The sequence below is a fragment of the Takifugu rubripes genome, chromosome 3 (assembly GCF_901000725.2).
Source record: "Takifugu rubripes chromosome 3, fTakRub1.2, whole genome shotgun sequence".
Classification (NCBI taxonomy): Eukaryota; Metazoa; Chordata; class Actinopteri; order Tetraodontiformes; family Tetraodontidae; genus Takifugu; species Takifugu rubripes.
The window spans coordinates 2705505-2720339 of NC_042287.1; the positions used below are offsets into that span (position 1 = coordinate 2705505).

General features: G+C 42.0%; 1 protein-coding gene and 1 long non-coding RNA gene across 3 annotated transcripts in view; both read left to right on the forward strand.

Moving 5' to 3' along the window:
- The window catches only part of LOC115249204 (homeodomain-interacting protein kinase 1-like), a 27047-nt gene continuing 12212 nt past the window's right edge, over positions 1–14835 (forward strand). The window contains exons 1-10 of the mRNA XM_029834155.1: positions 1–4; positions 10340–10366; positions 10711–10880; positions 11005–11199; positions 11307–11482; positions 11580–11700; positions 11777–11896; positions 12096–12182; positions 12270–12436; positions 12738–12756. Of these exons, the coding sequence (XP_029690015.1) occupies positions 10345–10366; positions 10711–10880; positions 11005–11199; positions 11307–11482; positions 11580–11700; positions 11777–11896; positions 12096–12182; positions 12270–12436; positions 12738–12756 (1077 nt within the window). The 5' untranslated portion in view covers positions 1–4; positions 10340–10344. The remainder of the gene's footprint in view (positions 5–10339; positions 10367–10710; positions 10881–11004; positions 11200–11306; positions 11483–11579; positions 11701–11776; positions 11897–12095; positions 12183–12269; positions 12437–12737; positions 12757–14835) is intronic.
- On the forward strand, positions 4772–7130 carry LOC105419325 (uncharacterized). 2 transcript variants are annotated; one of them, XR_966112.2, is made up of 3 exons: positions 4772–4881; positions 6226–6313; positions 6416–7130. It is a non-coding gene; the product is annotated as an uncharacterized lncRNA (long non-coding RNA). The 2 variants fall into 2 exon arrangements; XR_003887917.1 differs by lacking the exon at positions 4772–4881 and adding an exon at positions 5787–5883.

A 14835-nucleotide genomic window follows, 5' to 3' on the forward strand; every position in this document is an offset into this window, starting at 1 on the left:
CCAGGTGAGCAGACAGGAACCAGAAACGCTGAGGCAGAAGTCATAGTCAGGGGCAGAAAGCAGGTAGGTTGTCCAGAAAACACTGGTGCGTCAGTTATTCCATCCTACAGGTAAAGGCTTTCACCTGGGGTTTTTCCCTTGATGAAAGCAGTTTACCCCTGGTAGGACACAAAACTTGGCTTGAATCTGCTGAGGCCTGGAGTTGCCCATCCCTGTTATGGATTCTAAATAAAGACTCAATGCACTTGAAGAGATAAATCTACATTGTCTTCCTTTAAGGGAGGTTGTTCTGAGTTGTTTTCCCTTGATGATCGCTCAACTCTTTTATTGGTGCAAACAGAATGGGTGTCTAAACAGGATCTCATAACTCATTGCCTTCTGACATCTTCTCCCATCTTAACGAACTTCTCTAATCTTGACCAACAGGATACATCTGGGTGCTGGGCTTGGTTGTAAGCAGCTTCAGCACTTTTACAAAACATTCTCATGTTCTTCTTTTCCTGTCAACATTCCTCAAACACTCAAAATCTACATATAGTATTTAAAGATAATGCTAATAACAACAATAACAGTAATTCTTCTCACACCATTACTAGTACTTTCTAGCACCTTAGTGTGGCGGGGTGGAGGGAGGTGGAACGGTTCACGACAACGCCACCTGGGGAGTTTCACCCCAGGAATTAACCGGAGAACAGGCACGCGCAGATAAGGTTCTATTCCAGAGGCAGAGACAGGATTGAGGGTTATGCACTACAATTTTATTAAATCCAATACTCAACAAAAAATAACTCGGCTGTACAAAAGTCAAACAAAAGGGGTGGACACGGCTGGGGCCCCACCAGCAGGTAAAACTCAATTAGGGGAGATAAACAAACTAAAAACACCCGTGCTACTGCAAACAAAACTACACACGAGGGGTGATGAAAACGCCTCCACCAGGGGTTGGGTCCCCGCCGTGGCCCGCAGCACCTGTCCACAAAGAAAAGAGAACAATTAAATTTACAATGATAAACAATCAGACGCGACGAGCGCACACGCGCACACACACACCTCACACAGACAGGCAAATAAATGGTGACCAGGTCGTCTAAAAGAACACAACGTCAACCAAGAAACGAAAAGCAACAAAACCAAAAAAAGTAAATATAAATTGATACAATTTACACACTGTTAAGAGTCTAAAATTTAGGCAAAAGCTCCGTGGTCGCCTCGGCGGCACCACCACGTCTCAGCGCCGTTTCTCCGAGCAAAGGGGAGCGAGGGGAGAGGGAGAGAGCGAGAGAGAATCCCGAACCAAAGGACCGAGCCAAAGCAGCAGTGGGTCCAGTAAGCGAGGTAGTCCGTGCCGACTGTGTTTGGTGGCGCCCCCACTCCGTGAAGGGTTCCCGCTGGGGCAACGCGACCCACTGACGCCAGCCGGCAGCCAACTGCCCAGTGCAAACTAGCGCGCGTGCCCTTGCGGCAAAGCGTCCTAGGCGGAAGGACGGCGGGAGGAAGCACCAACCTTCTTGGCGCTGCCAAGCAGTAGTGATGGGACGAGCGACACTGGTGCGTCAACACTGTGCCGAGAGCTCAAAAGTGAAACCCCGTATCGGTGCGTGTATCGCTTTAAGAAAGAATCACGTGACCGATACAGGAATTGTATCGTTTGGATGTGCCGCGCCAAAGTGTGTTTATAAGGAAACAAACTGTATCGACATGTCGTGGGTTTGTTGGATGGAGTTTTGCAGTTGCGCAATTATGGATCGTTCTAAGAAGTTTTCCCCAGTGTGGAATAATTTTGATCTTGTGACTCCAAACAAGGGAAATCTTTTTCTCCTTTGAGCATTGTTTACTGTTGTATACAATTTTTAACGGTGGCGCTTTATCAGTTTATCAAGTGAATGACCTGTGATACATATGATAGTCAAGTCAAGAGCCTTACAGTTGCTTTATTCATTTTATAGGGTGTCTGTTTATTTAACAAGTGAATGCAATGCGCCACCTTAGTTTTTACTCTGTTCTAGTAAGAGGTTTGAATTGAAGTGCATCAACTTGCACTTAAAACTCTGCTCACCATCGTCATCTGTACCGTGTGAAAGAGTATTTTCTAAGGCTGGGGAGCTGGTGTCTAAGAGGAGAAATCGCCTCCAAAAACTTTTGTTCCTCAATAAAAATTCATAAACTAGTCACTTTTTTGTATTATTTCATATGATTTAACAGTTAAGTTAACAAAGAATGTGTGTACATAAGTAAAAATTGTAACTCTGAATTGTAACTCAAATTTGCTATATTTTACATACCGCCCAGATAAGCCGCAACCCCGCCGTACCGTCGAAGGGGGAACAAACTAAAGCCAGCTGGAGGCAGTGCCTTATATAAACCTTTTCTCCCCACCCACCAATTAAGGCACTACCTCCATAGGGCACCTGTTCGGAGGGCAGGCCACACCCTGCCACATCAGCAAGGATGAATAGATGGTTGACATTTCCATGACAGGACAGAAACCACCACCCGTTTGCCATTCCACATGCACAAGCTCAGAGACCGGGATACCATGTTGGGCGCATGGGTCCACTCCTGGATGTGAGATAAATGTGCAGGCAGGCTCGGTCCCTTTGTGCTGATGCACAATGTGTAGAATAATATGCTAGAACTCACATAAGCAAAAGTAAATGAAGATGGGAACATAATGATTTAAAGAAGTGCAATTAAAAAGTCCTTACTTGTATGTTTGTGTAGCAACAAATATTTATTCACCATTTTATTGATTAATAGATGTTTCTTTTACCTAGTTAGTCTATGGAAAAAGGTCTTTTTGGTCCCAATGGTCCAAAGCATGCCCAGCTTTGGCCATCATACTTTTGTGCTTCTAACTCAGGGACGCTTCCTGTATCCAGTTTTCTTAATACATCCATAGCTCCAAGACATACATAATGTAGGTACACTACATCACCCAAGACCTTAAGGTACTGTACTTAGGACGGATCTCATCCACCCCAGGTTGTTGCCACGGTGGAGTTATTTAAACCCCCTGAGATGAAATTAGTCATCTCTGAGCCTTCTATATTTTCTCAAGAGAATGCATGTCAGTATGTTTAAGGTGAGCCTCCACCACTCCCCACTCTCACTGTAAACAGTGGGAGTAAGTTGCTGCTTCCCTTTCCTTGATCTTGACTCATGTGAGCTGGCAACCAGGTTTATTCCCCATCTGAAGATGGTCATCCCTGGTGTGGTCCAGCTTCCCAGGACAATGAAGATCAGTACTACCTTCTACATTTCCAAGATCAAGACTGTTCAAACCAGCCACTGGTCCCCCCTTCACTTATAGTTAGATGTCTGCTGGCACTCCACAATGGGGTCTGTGGTCACCAGGACCTTGAAGTGTGGCAGAAGTTTGGTCCAGAGGGCATACTGGAAAAATCTTATTTTGAAATTTTTACACCTTATCCAAACACCCCAGATATATCTTTTCAGCCTTAGTTGGTTGTTTAGGTGTTTTACCTGTGCCTTTTTCATTCTTAGATTTTTGCCTGGTCCTTTCTTTCTGGATATTGTCCTAGTACGGTACTTTCTTTTGCACCTTGTCCCCTTCTCACAGAACCGATATAAATAAAAATCCATGCAAATCTTGATATTTTACCAATGAGAAACTGGTTTGATGCTGAATGTTAAATCTGTTGATGAAAGAGCCAGGCCTCAGGAAAATGCCCTGCCTTTCTATATTCCTTCTGAGGAGACAAACATAAAAATGACAACTTGGTTTTTGATGCTTTCACAATCACACTGCAACATACTGTATGTCAAAAACACTGACCTCCTGTGCTTCCTCATGCCAATAAGCACATGGAGTGCCATGCACGAGAGCAAAAGAATTTTCATTTGCCCCCATTACTGCTCCGTTCCACATCAGGTTATGTACAGAGTAACTGAAACGAGTGTTTGTATTTGTGGAAGGAGATTGTTAGGTTTTACTGAGACAGGTACCCACATTAAGTTTGCAGCCTGCAGTCAAGATGCTAAATGATAGCTGGCCACCTATCAAGAGCCATTTCTTGTCACTGGAAGAGATCAGTGCCAAGATGTTACTATGGGAGCTTTAAAAATGATCAGGATGGTGAACGGAATCCCCTCGAGCTACAGGTCTTCCTATCCTTCCTCACTAATGCACAGCAGATCTTCCATGATGTTGTGGTGCTGTTGGAGGGAGGGAGAGGACAGGACCATCACCAGCTCTATGAACTTATGTTCACTCTTAAGACAAACCTCCAACAATGAGAGACAAGCTTTGTCCTCCAACAGTTTTTGGCCCAAAGGACAAAAAAAAAAAATCACACATGATCTGATCTGGGTGTGATGGGATCCACTCACAACAAAGCAGTTCCGGACAGTTTTAATAAACGGATTTATTAAAAACTTGCAGGTAACAGCACTGAAGGAATCACACACCTCTGTTGCATGCAAAAAACAAAACACCACAAGAGGGCAAGTCCAAACAAACACAAGGCAAAAAACTCTTGAACGGGGAGCGAAGGTTGTCAGGTTTACCAGGTCATCGATAGAGAAGAAAATTCCAAGGCAGGCAAGGTCAAAACCAATAAGTCCAATCAAACTGCTGGAAAGTCAAGCATGGGGCAATAACAATCTGGCAAGGCATGGATGGCCAGCAGTGTCTTAAATAGGCCTAAGAGGGTGCAACAGGTGAAAATGATGAAAGCTGATCAGATGGGTGTGGAGGAGGGGGCGTGGCAGAGTGAGTGGAATTTTCCACCTCAGCACGAGAGCAGAAGAGCAGGCAGTGACAAAATAAGTACAGTCTCTGGCCGGGCCCGTGAAGGCATGGGAGCAACTGACCACTTATTCACACCCAAATGAGATCAGCCTGTGATAAACCTGCCCCAGGTAAGTCTGTCTTGTGATAAATGGCCAAAGCAGCCAATGAAGCTTGGGTGCACAACTGAAGATGTGCTGCATGGGCAAAAACATTGCAATGTGGTCCTCATCTACCACAACTCACTCAAAGCAAGTGCTCATTTTTTTAGAGCTTGTAACACCTACGCTGTGTCTGAAACCACCCCCTATACCCTACATAGTGCACTCAATAGTGTGGACGCCATTTTGAAATAGTGTCCGAATTCTTAGTGAGCATCACTGGACCCTATGTAGTGCACTCAATGTATCCCAAAATGCACTGTGAAAAGTAGTGTACTACCGATGCACCCGAACTTGGTAATATATCCCATCAGCCTTTACGGTATCATGTGATAATCTGTCAATGGCTGGTAAACGAGGAGAGATGACGTACAAATGTATGTATTATTATGTTATTATTATTATATGCTATTTGTTTCACATATCTTACTAGAGCGTAAAATTCTTTCACTTTAGCGGAACATTGCTGCCTCCATTTTAAATATGTTTTTGCCTTTATTTATTTATGCGGGACTATAATCCGCTTTAATTCTACCTTGCTAGAGTCGCTGCATTTCAAATGCAAATTTAAGGTACTGTAGGAGTGATATTAATATAACGCTTGAACTGATTTCTTAAGGGAGTGATGATGACATTAGTAAAATGATCCGATGCGGGATGGAGAAGGACCACCTCTTCTCCGGGAAGAGGTTTTCTTCTGCAGCAGGATGGGAATCGGTGGTGGCAAAATTGTTGTGGTTCGGGTTTCTCGCCTCCTCCCCCACCTGCAGGATCGGCAGGCAGGGGTGGGCCAAACTCTAATGAGCGCTGAGCCTCTGGCGCACCTGCAGCGCATTACCTTAATTCGGCGGCTACTTAAACTCCCCTCGCTTTGCCTCCGGTGCCGGATTTTTGTTTCGCCAGAGCGTCTAGCTCCCACCCTCTGTGATCTCCAGTTTTTCGCCTCCTGTTTTCCGTGTTTACTTCCAGCGTGTGAGTTTGTTCCAGTGCCTCGTCACTGCGTTTTCGTTTGTACTTTTTCTCTACGTTTTTTTCCCTTTATGGTGATTTTTAGTTCGTAGATTTTCTGTTGTTACTTTGCTAGAGTTGTTTCCATTATTTTGATTGATTCCTTCGTCTTGCACCTTTTTGTTATCAATAAAGAGCCGTATCTTCTACTCTGCATCTGGGTCCAGGCCTCCTTGACTTTCCATAACAAAAATGTTATTAAGGACTGTATTTTATTGCTGCAACTTGGAATCTGGTGTGATCACAATCCAGAAACTAAACTGATGGACTTCTGCAATTTGTTTATGTCCTTGTTCCAATTTGTAGAGTTGTGCTGTGGGAAATTGGCCTGAATGGAATGCTGACTCCAGCCCGAGCAGCAAAAATGTGGGAGAACCTTATAAAAACCTACAAGGTTTGTAATAATTGCTTTAAATTTAGTCTAAATGTGACAGACTAATAATTATAGGAAATGTTGCATTACTGTTTGAATTATTCGCTTATTCCCCATTTGTAGGAGCTTCAGAGACCACCGTCAGGATCTGGCACTGAATCTGGGGAGGTCACTGCTGTTGTCATATATTAAAAACGCCCAACACAACCATTCGATTTGTAAAAAGTTATAATGTATTAATTCTTCACCCAGATTACAACACCATATTTCCCCCCCCCCCCCCGTAAAACACTCCACTCAATTATAGGTCTGTACCACAGTTCCTTGATGCCTCCGTGCTGTGTGAGTGCATGCCATACGTAGGTTTCCCACCGTTGGAATGTTTGCGGTCCATAAATGTCCTCCGAAAGCGCAGTGGTGTGTCCAGAGGCCTCCACGAGTGAAAAGTTCAAAAGGAAGAAAAAAAAAAGTATAATCCGAGGACGGCATCCACGATTAAAACGTTGAATAATAATCCAATCTGGGCGGAAAGGTGTCCATCAGGTTGCTGCCAATCGGCCATATAGTTGGGGAAAAAAAACTCGTGTCGCTCCTTATGTTTCTGCGGGAGTTCTCCATGTTGATTGCCAATTAACATCAGCTGGGCACCTGCAGTTCGTGGGAACTTCTCCCTCATGAACCCCACCCGTACAACAAATGGGGAATATTATAAACAGTTTTTATACATCCATCACACTGCTGACAAGTGGAAATAGTTCCCTCTCATGGATGAGGCAATAGGTGGCAGGCCCATGATTCGGCCCCCATGCCTCATTGCCTCAGCCTGGGGGGAGAGCCATTCCTTTTCTGAGTCAGGCTCCCCATATTCAGTCCCAGATAGACCTGATGGAGAGTCAGGGACAGGGGAGGAGGAACCAGGGCCAGCGGTACGATAGGGATACGATAGTTTCTGTTACAGAAACTCGTAGATAAAATGTAAAAAAGAATATATTAAATTGTTTAAATCAAGATAACTTCCATCAAAGATTTTTTTCTTGGCATCATATGGTTGTTAACAAATGCTTTATTCAAAGTTTAAATTTAACTGATATATTTTTGATTTTGAAAAGAAAACTATTTACATAAACACACACACACACACACACATATATATATAAAGAAATTGCATTTATCCTTTTGGGATTTTTTAATAACTTTACAAAAATGGAACACAAAAATGATTCAAATTAAGAGGAACCTGCCAGAAAAAAAGACTTTATGATGGCAGCTAGGTTCAACAGTCATCATGCTCCAAAACACTGGATTATGAAGACCAGTCCTAAATGTAATTGTGGTCTTGGAGAGCTGGTGGGAGGTGGGTTGGTGCTGACAGAGCAGCAGCGAGTCTGTTCCGAATTTGCTCTCCACATTTTAGGTCTGACTGCATTTGACCAATGTTATCTGACCCAAGTGCCTCTTCTGAGGGTTCCATGCTGTGACCATTCCGCAAGCACACATTGTGCAGAATGGTGCAGCAGGCAAAGACCTTGGTGGCAAATGCAGGCTTCACCTCCAGAGCTTTAAAAAATATTGCCCGCCATCTGGTCTTCATAATGCCAAAAGCCCGTTCTATCACAGAACGGATAGAAGGATAGAAAAGCCCGTTCTATCACAGAATGGGCTTTTGCATGATGTCTGTTGAACCTGGCCACCATCATATTCGTCACTGGCTCCCTGTACGGTGTAACCAGGGCTATAGGCCTGGACATACAGGGATAGCCACCATCCCCAACTATACAATATCCCTCAGGTGGGTACAGTCCCTGAACATACTGTTTCTCAGGACTTGCGCGTCATGGACTGAGCCTGGGTAGTGTTGTGAATTTTCTCCTGGTGGTAGCCGAGATGTGTTGATGAGGAAGGAATCTTCGCAGACACCGACTTGGTTATCAAAGATGTTTATTGGAGAGAACAGTCAGGTATCCATTGGACACTGCAGTTTGCCCAAGGGAGGTTTTGCGGTCCCGTTGGTGAAGAACTCCGAAATTTTTACAACAATAGCTCCTTATACAGTCAAGTAAACATATTCTTTTCTGATGACCTCACGATACACAGTATGGCAAACCCAATGGTATAGCGTTCAGTTAGTACCAAAAATGGGAGTAGCAGAAAGGCTTCATGCTACAGATCCTCATATGGAGAACAACCAGGAGCCCACAGGCTCCAGCGTCATCTCTTAGCAGCTTCTCTTAGCCATAACAAGACTTCCATTGCGATCTTACATAAAGGAAGAAGGCACAGGACACATGTGGAGCATATCCTAATATGGTACTTAGGCTGGCTGCTAAACACATTGCGGCCTTACAGAAGTAAAGGCCTGCACAGAACGGATCAGATACTACAGTAGCCAGTAAAAATGTCTATAAAAAGGCCCTGGTGGTCACACACTGCTTGCAGCTGGATGGAGTAGAAAAGCTTCCTGTTAAAATAACAGTGAGCATGTGCACCTGGGGACTTGATTCTAATGTGGCACCCGTCAATGCTGCCCACCACATTTTGAAGAGCCCGTAATCCGGACAGGCGCTGAAATCCAGCAGCAATATTTGGAATGTCTACCAGACTCGGAAATTTGATGATCCGATTTTTCAGGGACAGAACTTTGTCTGACATCCTGTGAACAATGTCATAGACTGTGGACCGTGGAATTGAAAATCCCCTTGACATCACGTGGTAGGAGGTTGCGCTTGCCAGCCAGAAAAGGTAGACTAAAACCTCCACTTCCAGACCCCAGCCATGGTCAAACGGTGAGCGCAGCACATCCATGAGTTTGGCCACCGTTGACTGAGAGAGACGAAAGTCATATTCCATTTTCAAAGAAACGGCCGCTGAATGTGTTTGGGTATGTTTATGGGTTAAAATAATTAAATGGACCTGGCCACTTTTCCCGGCGACCGGTTCGTTATTATTATGCGACAACATTACGTCATTTTACGTGCGCCGTAGTGTCCGAAAGCTAACTTTGAATTGAGTGTGCTACGTAGTTCACTCAATCCATGTCCCCCATGTAGTAAGTAGTGAATAGGGAACAAGTGTGTGGTTTTGGAAACAGCCCTAGTCTTATCAAGCAATCTGTGAAATAAAAGTATTCTCTTGAAGACCTAAAATTCATTAAGTCTGGTACCCACCAAAAAGGTTTGTCCATGAGCCCTTAGCCTTGGCATTCCTAATTTATTTTTACTGGTGTAATTAACTCCATTGACTAGAGGACAAGCCTCAGCTTTGGTTGTGATGGTAGTTTCTTGACTAGCTGTTTAGGATGGGGATGCCCCATTACTGTAATATCACTTATACTTTGAAGATAAAAGGCAACCCTTCACATCAAACTGAGTCAGTCACTGTAAGTAGTATAATTATATATATCTACACAAAAATAAACGGATTTTCTGAATTACAGTAAGTGTATTAAAATCTATTAATGCAAAAACCTATTAATACTGTAATATCACTTATACTTTGAAGATAAAAGGCAACCCTTTATATCAAACTCAGTGAGTCACTGTAAACATTATAATTTTATATATATCTACACAAAAGTATATAGATCTGCTGAATTAAAATAAGTGTACTAAAATCTATTAATGCAACAAGAACAGACCTTTTTAATAGCATTAGATTGGATCTGATTGAGGTAACACCCAATACTGTTCCAAAAACTTGCATGTACAGTGAGACAATAAAAGTATGTTGGCTAGTGGAGGCTTGACAAGCTATCTTAGCATGACTGCTCTCGATGTTTATGTAATTTAGAAAACTTACCTTAACAAAATTTGACCTGTTCAAATGATCGTAAATGCAACAACCTGACATTTTGATGGCATGGCAATTTGATGTGGTAGTTATTGTCTAGTGTTAGATTTGGTTCTGCCGCCTTCCCTTTTTGGTGGTACACCAGCCACGGCAGTACTCCAGCTGTCCCATTGTGACGGCATTTTTCTTGACAAGATTACAACATTACTAATAAATTGTTACAATTACCAACATATTAACCAAATTGAATTTTCATTTCAGAAATAATGCCATCAACAATAAATAAAGGTAAGACTTCAAACTGTATTTATAATGAAAAACATGTCTTTAGGAGGTCACATGACACAGTTGGCACAGCAGCAGCGTCACTGCTGATTTTCCCAACAGGAATATTGTACTGTATCATACACGTTAAGTTTTGTAGGATTTATTGGCATCGTAGATCAGGTCCCAATTCCAGCACTTGTATGCTATTTGTAAATAAGCTCTCGGTATATACAGTACAGTAGATCCCAGGATTGGACGGCTACATCTTGCCATTATTACAAGGACACGGATAATGCTTCAATTGTGTGTTTGATGTTTTCATGTTGACTGAATGGTTTCCCTCCATGGTGATTGTCTCTTTACAGTCAGTGCTGGTGATGTTCTACACAGCAGGAAGTCTGGGTTTGTTGTGCAGGAGATTATAGGTGAAGGAGCATTTGGTCAAGTAGCCAGGTGCCAAAACATGAATACAAAAGCGACTGTGGCGATCAAGTTCATCAAGGATTCCAAGGAATTCGAAAGTGGCCAAAGAGAAGTAAGGAAAAATAATTTACCCCTGGAAATCTTTCTTTCTGAAAATGGCAATAACCACTTCCTTGAAAACAATTGTTCTCTAGCCCATATTTTGGTCTCTTATCAGTCATGTTTATCCTTCACAGAAAATGATATTGGAACGCATCCATTCCAGTCTTCGTGTGAATCATGCACACTTTGTGAAGCTCTTGGACCATTTTCAACACAACAGTCAGCTCTCTCTTGTGTATGAGATGCTGAGCATGGACTTCTTTAATGCTCTTAAATTAAGAAAAGGCAAACCACTGTGTCTGTCTAAAATTCGACCAATTGCAAAGCAGGTAAACTATTATTTAGCAAACCTTTCTGTGATAATATTCTACAACTTGCATAAATTGATCACAGAGCATCTTAGTTTTAATTTTAAAAAGTTTTAATTTTCTTCCAGCTGTTTATGGCTCTATCAGACCTCAAGAAACTTGAAATCCTGCACACCGACTTAAAACCAGACAACATCATGTTAGTGGACCAAAGAGGATTAAAAATTAAACTAATCGACTTTGGACTGGCACTTCGGACCCATGAGGCCAAGACAGGGACCATCATGCAGGCAACTGGACTGAGGTTATTTGTCCTGCAGTAATAATATTATTATTATTTTATCTTTTCTTCTTTTATTTTTTTACATATAACATTTTTTTATTTTGACTTGTGTTTTTAGGGCTCCAGAAATTATGCTCGGTCTCCCCTTCTCGTATCCACTTGATATTTGGGGAGTTGGCCAAATCCTTTTGTTTTTATACAACCCTCAAACCATCCGCAATTGCTCATCATATCAAAATGCAAGTATACTTGACAAAAATATCTATAGGCAATTAGAGCATGTCCTCTTAACAAATGTGAATGTTTGGTTTACAGATGAGACACATAATAGATCTACTGGGTATGCCCCCAAACTACATGTTAAATGCTGGGAGGTACACCAGCAGATATTTTGTAAAGGTGGCAAACCATTCTGGTTATTCATGGAGATTAAAGGTGAGCACATGTTCTCTGCACTTTGATACTGATCTTATCCACCACTGCAAACATAAATATGTTACTCACTCATACTAATTGCAAATGTCCAAGGCTATTTGAACTTGGGTGTAACATCTCAAATCCTTTTCCTATTTGCTGAAATACTGGGAGGGCAGGAAAAGTGTATGTTCACTAACTGTTGGGTTTGTTCTTTCAGACACCAGCTGAATATGGTCCAGCTAACTTAAAGAACTTCAATGACGTTCCTCAGTGTTTTAGATATTCTCTAACACAATTGTTTTCGGTAAGCACCCTTTTTGTAACCAGTTATAATTAATTTCATTTCTCCTGATTGATTATCTTTGTATTAAATCACTAATTCCAATGGCAGGCAAATCCAACAGATGACAAAAATGAAATGAAGGACCACAGGGCTCTTTATGATCTCCTTAAGAAATTATTCCACTTTGATGATCGTCTGAGAATCTCTCCTGAGAAAGCCCTGCAGCATGACTTTATAACAATGGGGCACCTGAGAACAGTGGAGAGCAAAGACTAGTGAGTGACATTATTTCTATTTGATATCAGTGAGGTAATAGGTTTTTGAAACATTTAAAGAGACATATCAAACCACACAGCACAGTGAACTCCCACTACATAGCTGATTCTCCTGAGTACTGTGTATCATTAATTAGATGTAATATTTGTACCAGTTAAAGCCTTCTGGTCATTAGCATTAAAATTAAGTTTGAAACTTGTAAAAATTAATTGGGCCAATAACATGCAAATGTTTGTACAAAATCAAGGAGCATATTTTGTGATTGTACATTTTTTAATTTACACAATGTGTTTTTTGCAGCTTGAAAATGTGTGAAAAAATGAACAGTTTGGCGTTCACAGAGGTTTCAGCTGATAATTCAAATGAGAAGAGAAACGAAAAGAACTTATTTGAATCAGAAATAAGGTCTTCTCAGAAAGAGGCAAAGACTTTGGAGAAGGAAGAGAAGCCCACCAAAGGAGACATCAAATCCTTTATGGGAAAAGTGTTCAAGGCAGAATCCAGCAAGTCCTTTGAGTCAGAAACCAGTGAGACTTCTAAGGCAGAAGCCATCGTGTCCTTGAAGGAAAAATTCACACAATCTCTAGAGGAAATAGACTGTGAGCCCTCACAAAAAGAAATCGGGACCTTACCAGAAAAATACATCAATTTTTTAGAAGAGCTTCTATGCCTTGCTCTTAACAGTCAGTCAACTAAAGGGGAGGCCAATAAGGCCAAACATACAGAGTCCCAAGTGAAAGAAGAGAGTGAGTCCTCACAGAAGGAAATCATCAGGACCTTACCAGAAAAAGACATTAATTTCTCAGAGGAGCTTCTGTGCCTTTCTCTTAACAGTAAGTCAACTGAAGGGGAGGCCAATAAGGCCAAACATACAGAGACCCAAGTGGAAGAAGAGAGTGAGTGCTCACAGAAGGAAATCTGCGATACTAAATCCACAGAGAGCCCAGTGGAATACATAGAGTCCTCGCAACAAGAGTCCTCTGAAGATTCTATTAGTGATACTTCTTGTGTAGATATCTCAGTTGAAAATGCTCCCTCATTATGTGAGGAAGAAACAGTCTCCAGTAATGGAACTTCTGATGGTGCATCCTCTGAAGCTGACAGCTATTCATCAGAGGGTGTCTCCTGTAGTGACTACTCTGATGCCACAACTTCTGAAAACAGCAGCAAATCACCTCCTAAAAAGAAACGCATGTTTAGGGTTAAAGTCTCTAAATGGTTTGCCAAATTCTGCAGGCATATAAAGAGTGTATTCTGTAGCTGCATGGAAGTCACCTGTGTTGAATAGTGTGTGAGTGTAAGGACTTGTGGGTGTGCTGTCTGTGCTTAAATTATGGTTTGTATTATTAAAGAAGATATGGACTGTGATAGTGTGTTGATTCATTGGGTGTGCCTCCTAGGAACAAAAAGTGGAATCCAGCACAAAAAAGCTCATGGATTGATTAAAAAAAACCAAAAAAACCCCATCATTTTGTAAATATAATCCTCGAGGGGAAAACGCCCCAGAACTGACAAAAGCTTCATGGTTAACTCGTTGTTTCTTTGTCACCGGGTAAGCTAAAATTATGAAACTTGACACGGTTATATTATACAAAGTCTTGTGGTTCTAACATGCTCAGAGTCTAATAGAGTTGGACGGTGTTAAGCAGTCCAAAACGGCTTTTGAATACGGGTGGTTCTGATTGCAAATCTATGTTGGGTGGAGGGGTGGAGCAGCTCACAGCCTGTGGGTATGGGAGGGGCTGCGTGTGTGTGTGTCACATTAATTGGGAAAATAACACAATTTCAAATGGCAGCTTTCCAATTTCCCATGGTACGTGAATCCACCGCCACTTCAATTGATACAGTCCCACCCTTGCGCTTCACATAAGTACGCATCTCCTACATCGCATTGCTCGTTCTAACTACTTTCACAACTGCTAAATGAACTAATTCCAGCTAAAGCTTCACAATCATACTGCGGCGAGCTCGGGTTCTGGGTTGCGGAAGAAATCAGATGCAGATTTCAGTCAACTTATTCTGCTGTTCAGATGCAGAAAAAGCCACTTTAAATAACACTCAACAGAAAACACACGAACAAAGGGAAGTCTTCAATGACACACACAATCTCCCTTATGGTGTCCAGGTGCAAACAATAATTAAAACAGTAATTAAACACATTAACAACCAGAACTCAATAAATAGAACATTAACATTGAAAGTTACAAAGGATAACATTTACAACAAATAAAAAACAGGGTTAACACAAACCTGAACCCACAGAACACACTACTACAAAGCATGCTGGGAATTTCCCACTCTGACCCTCCCCAACCGCTACAATACTATTCTGTGTCTCAGTGTAAAGAATTGACCGCTTCTGTGTTATTTTCATTGCATTGTTCTTGTGGTCCACGTT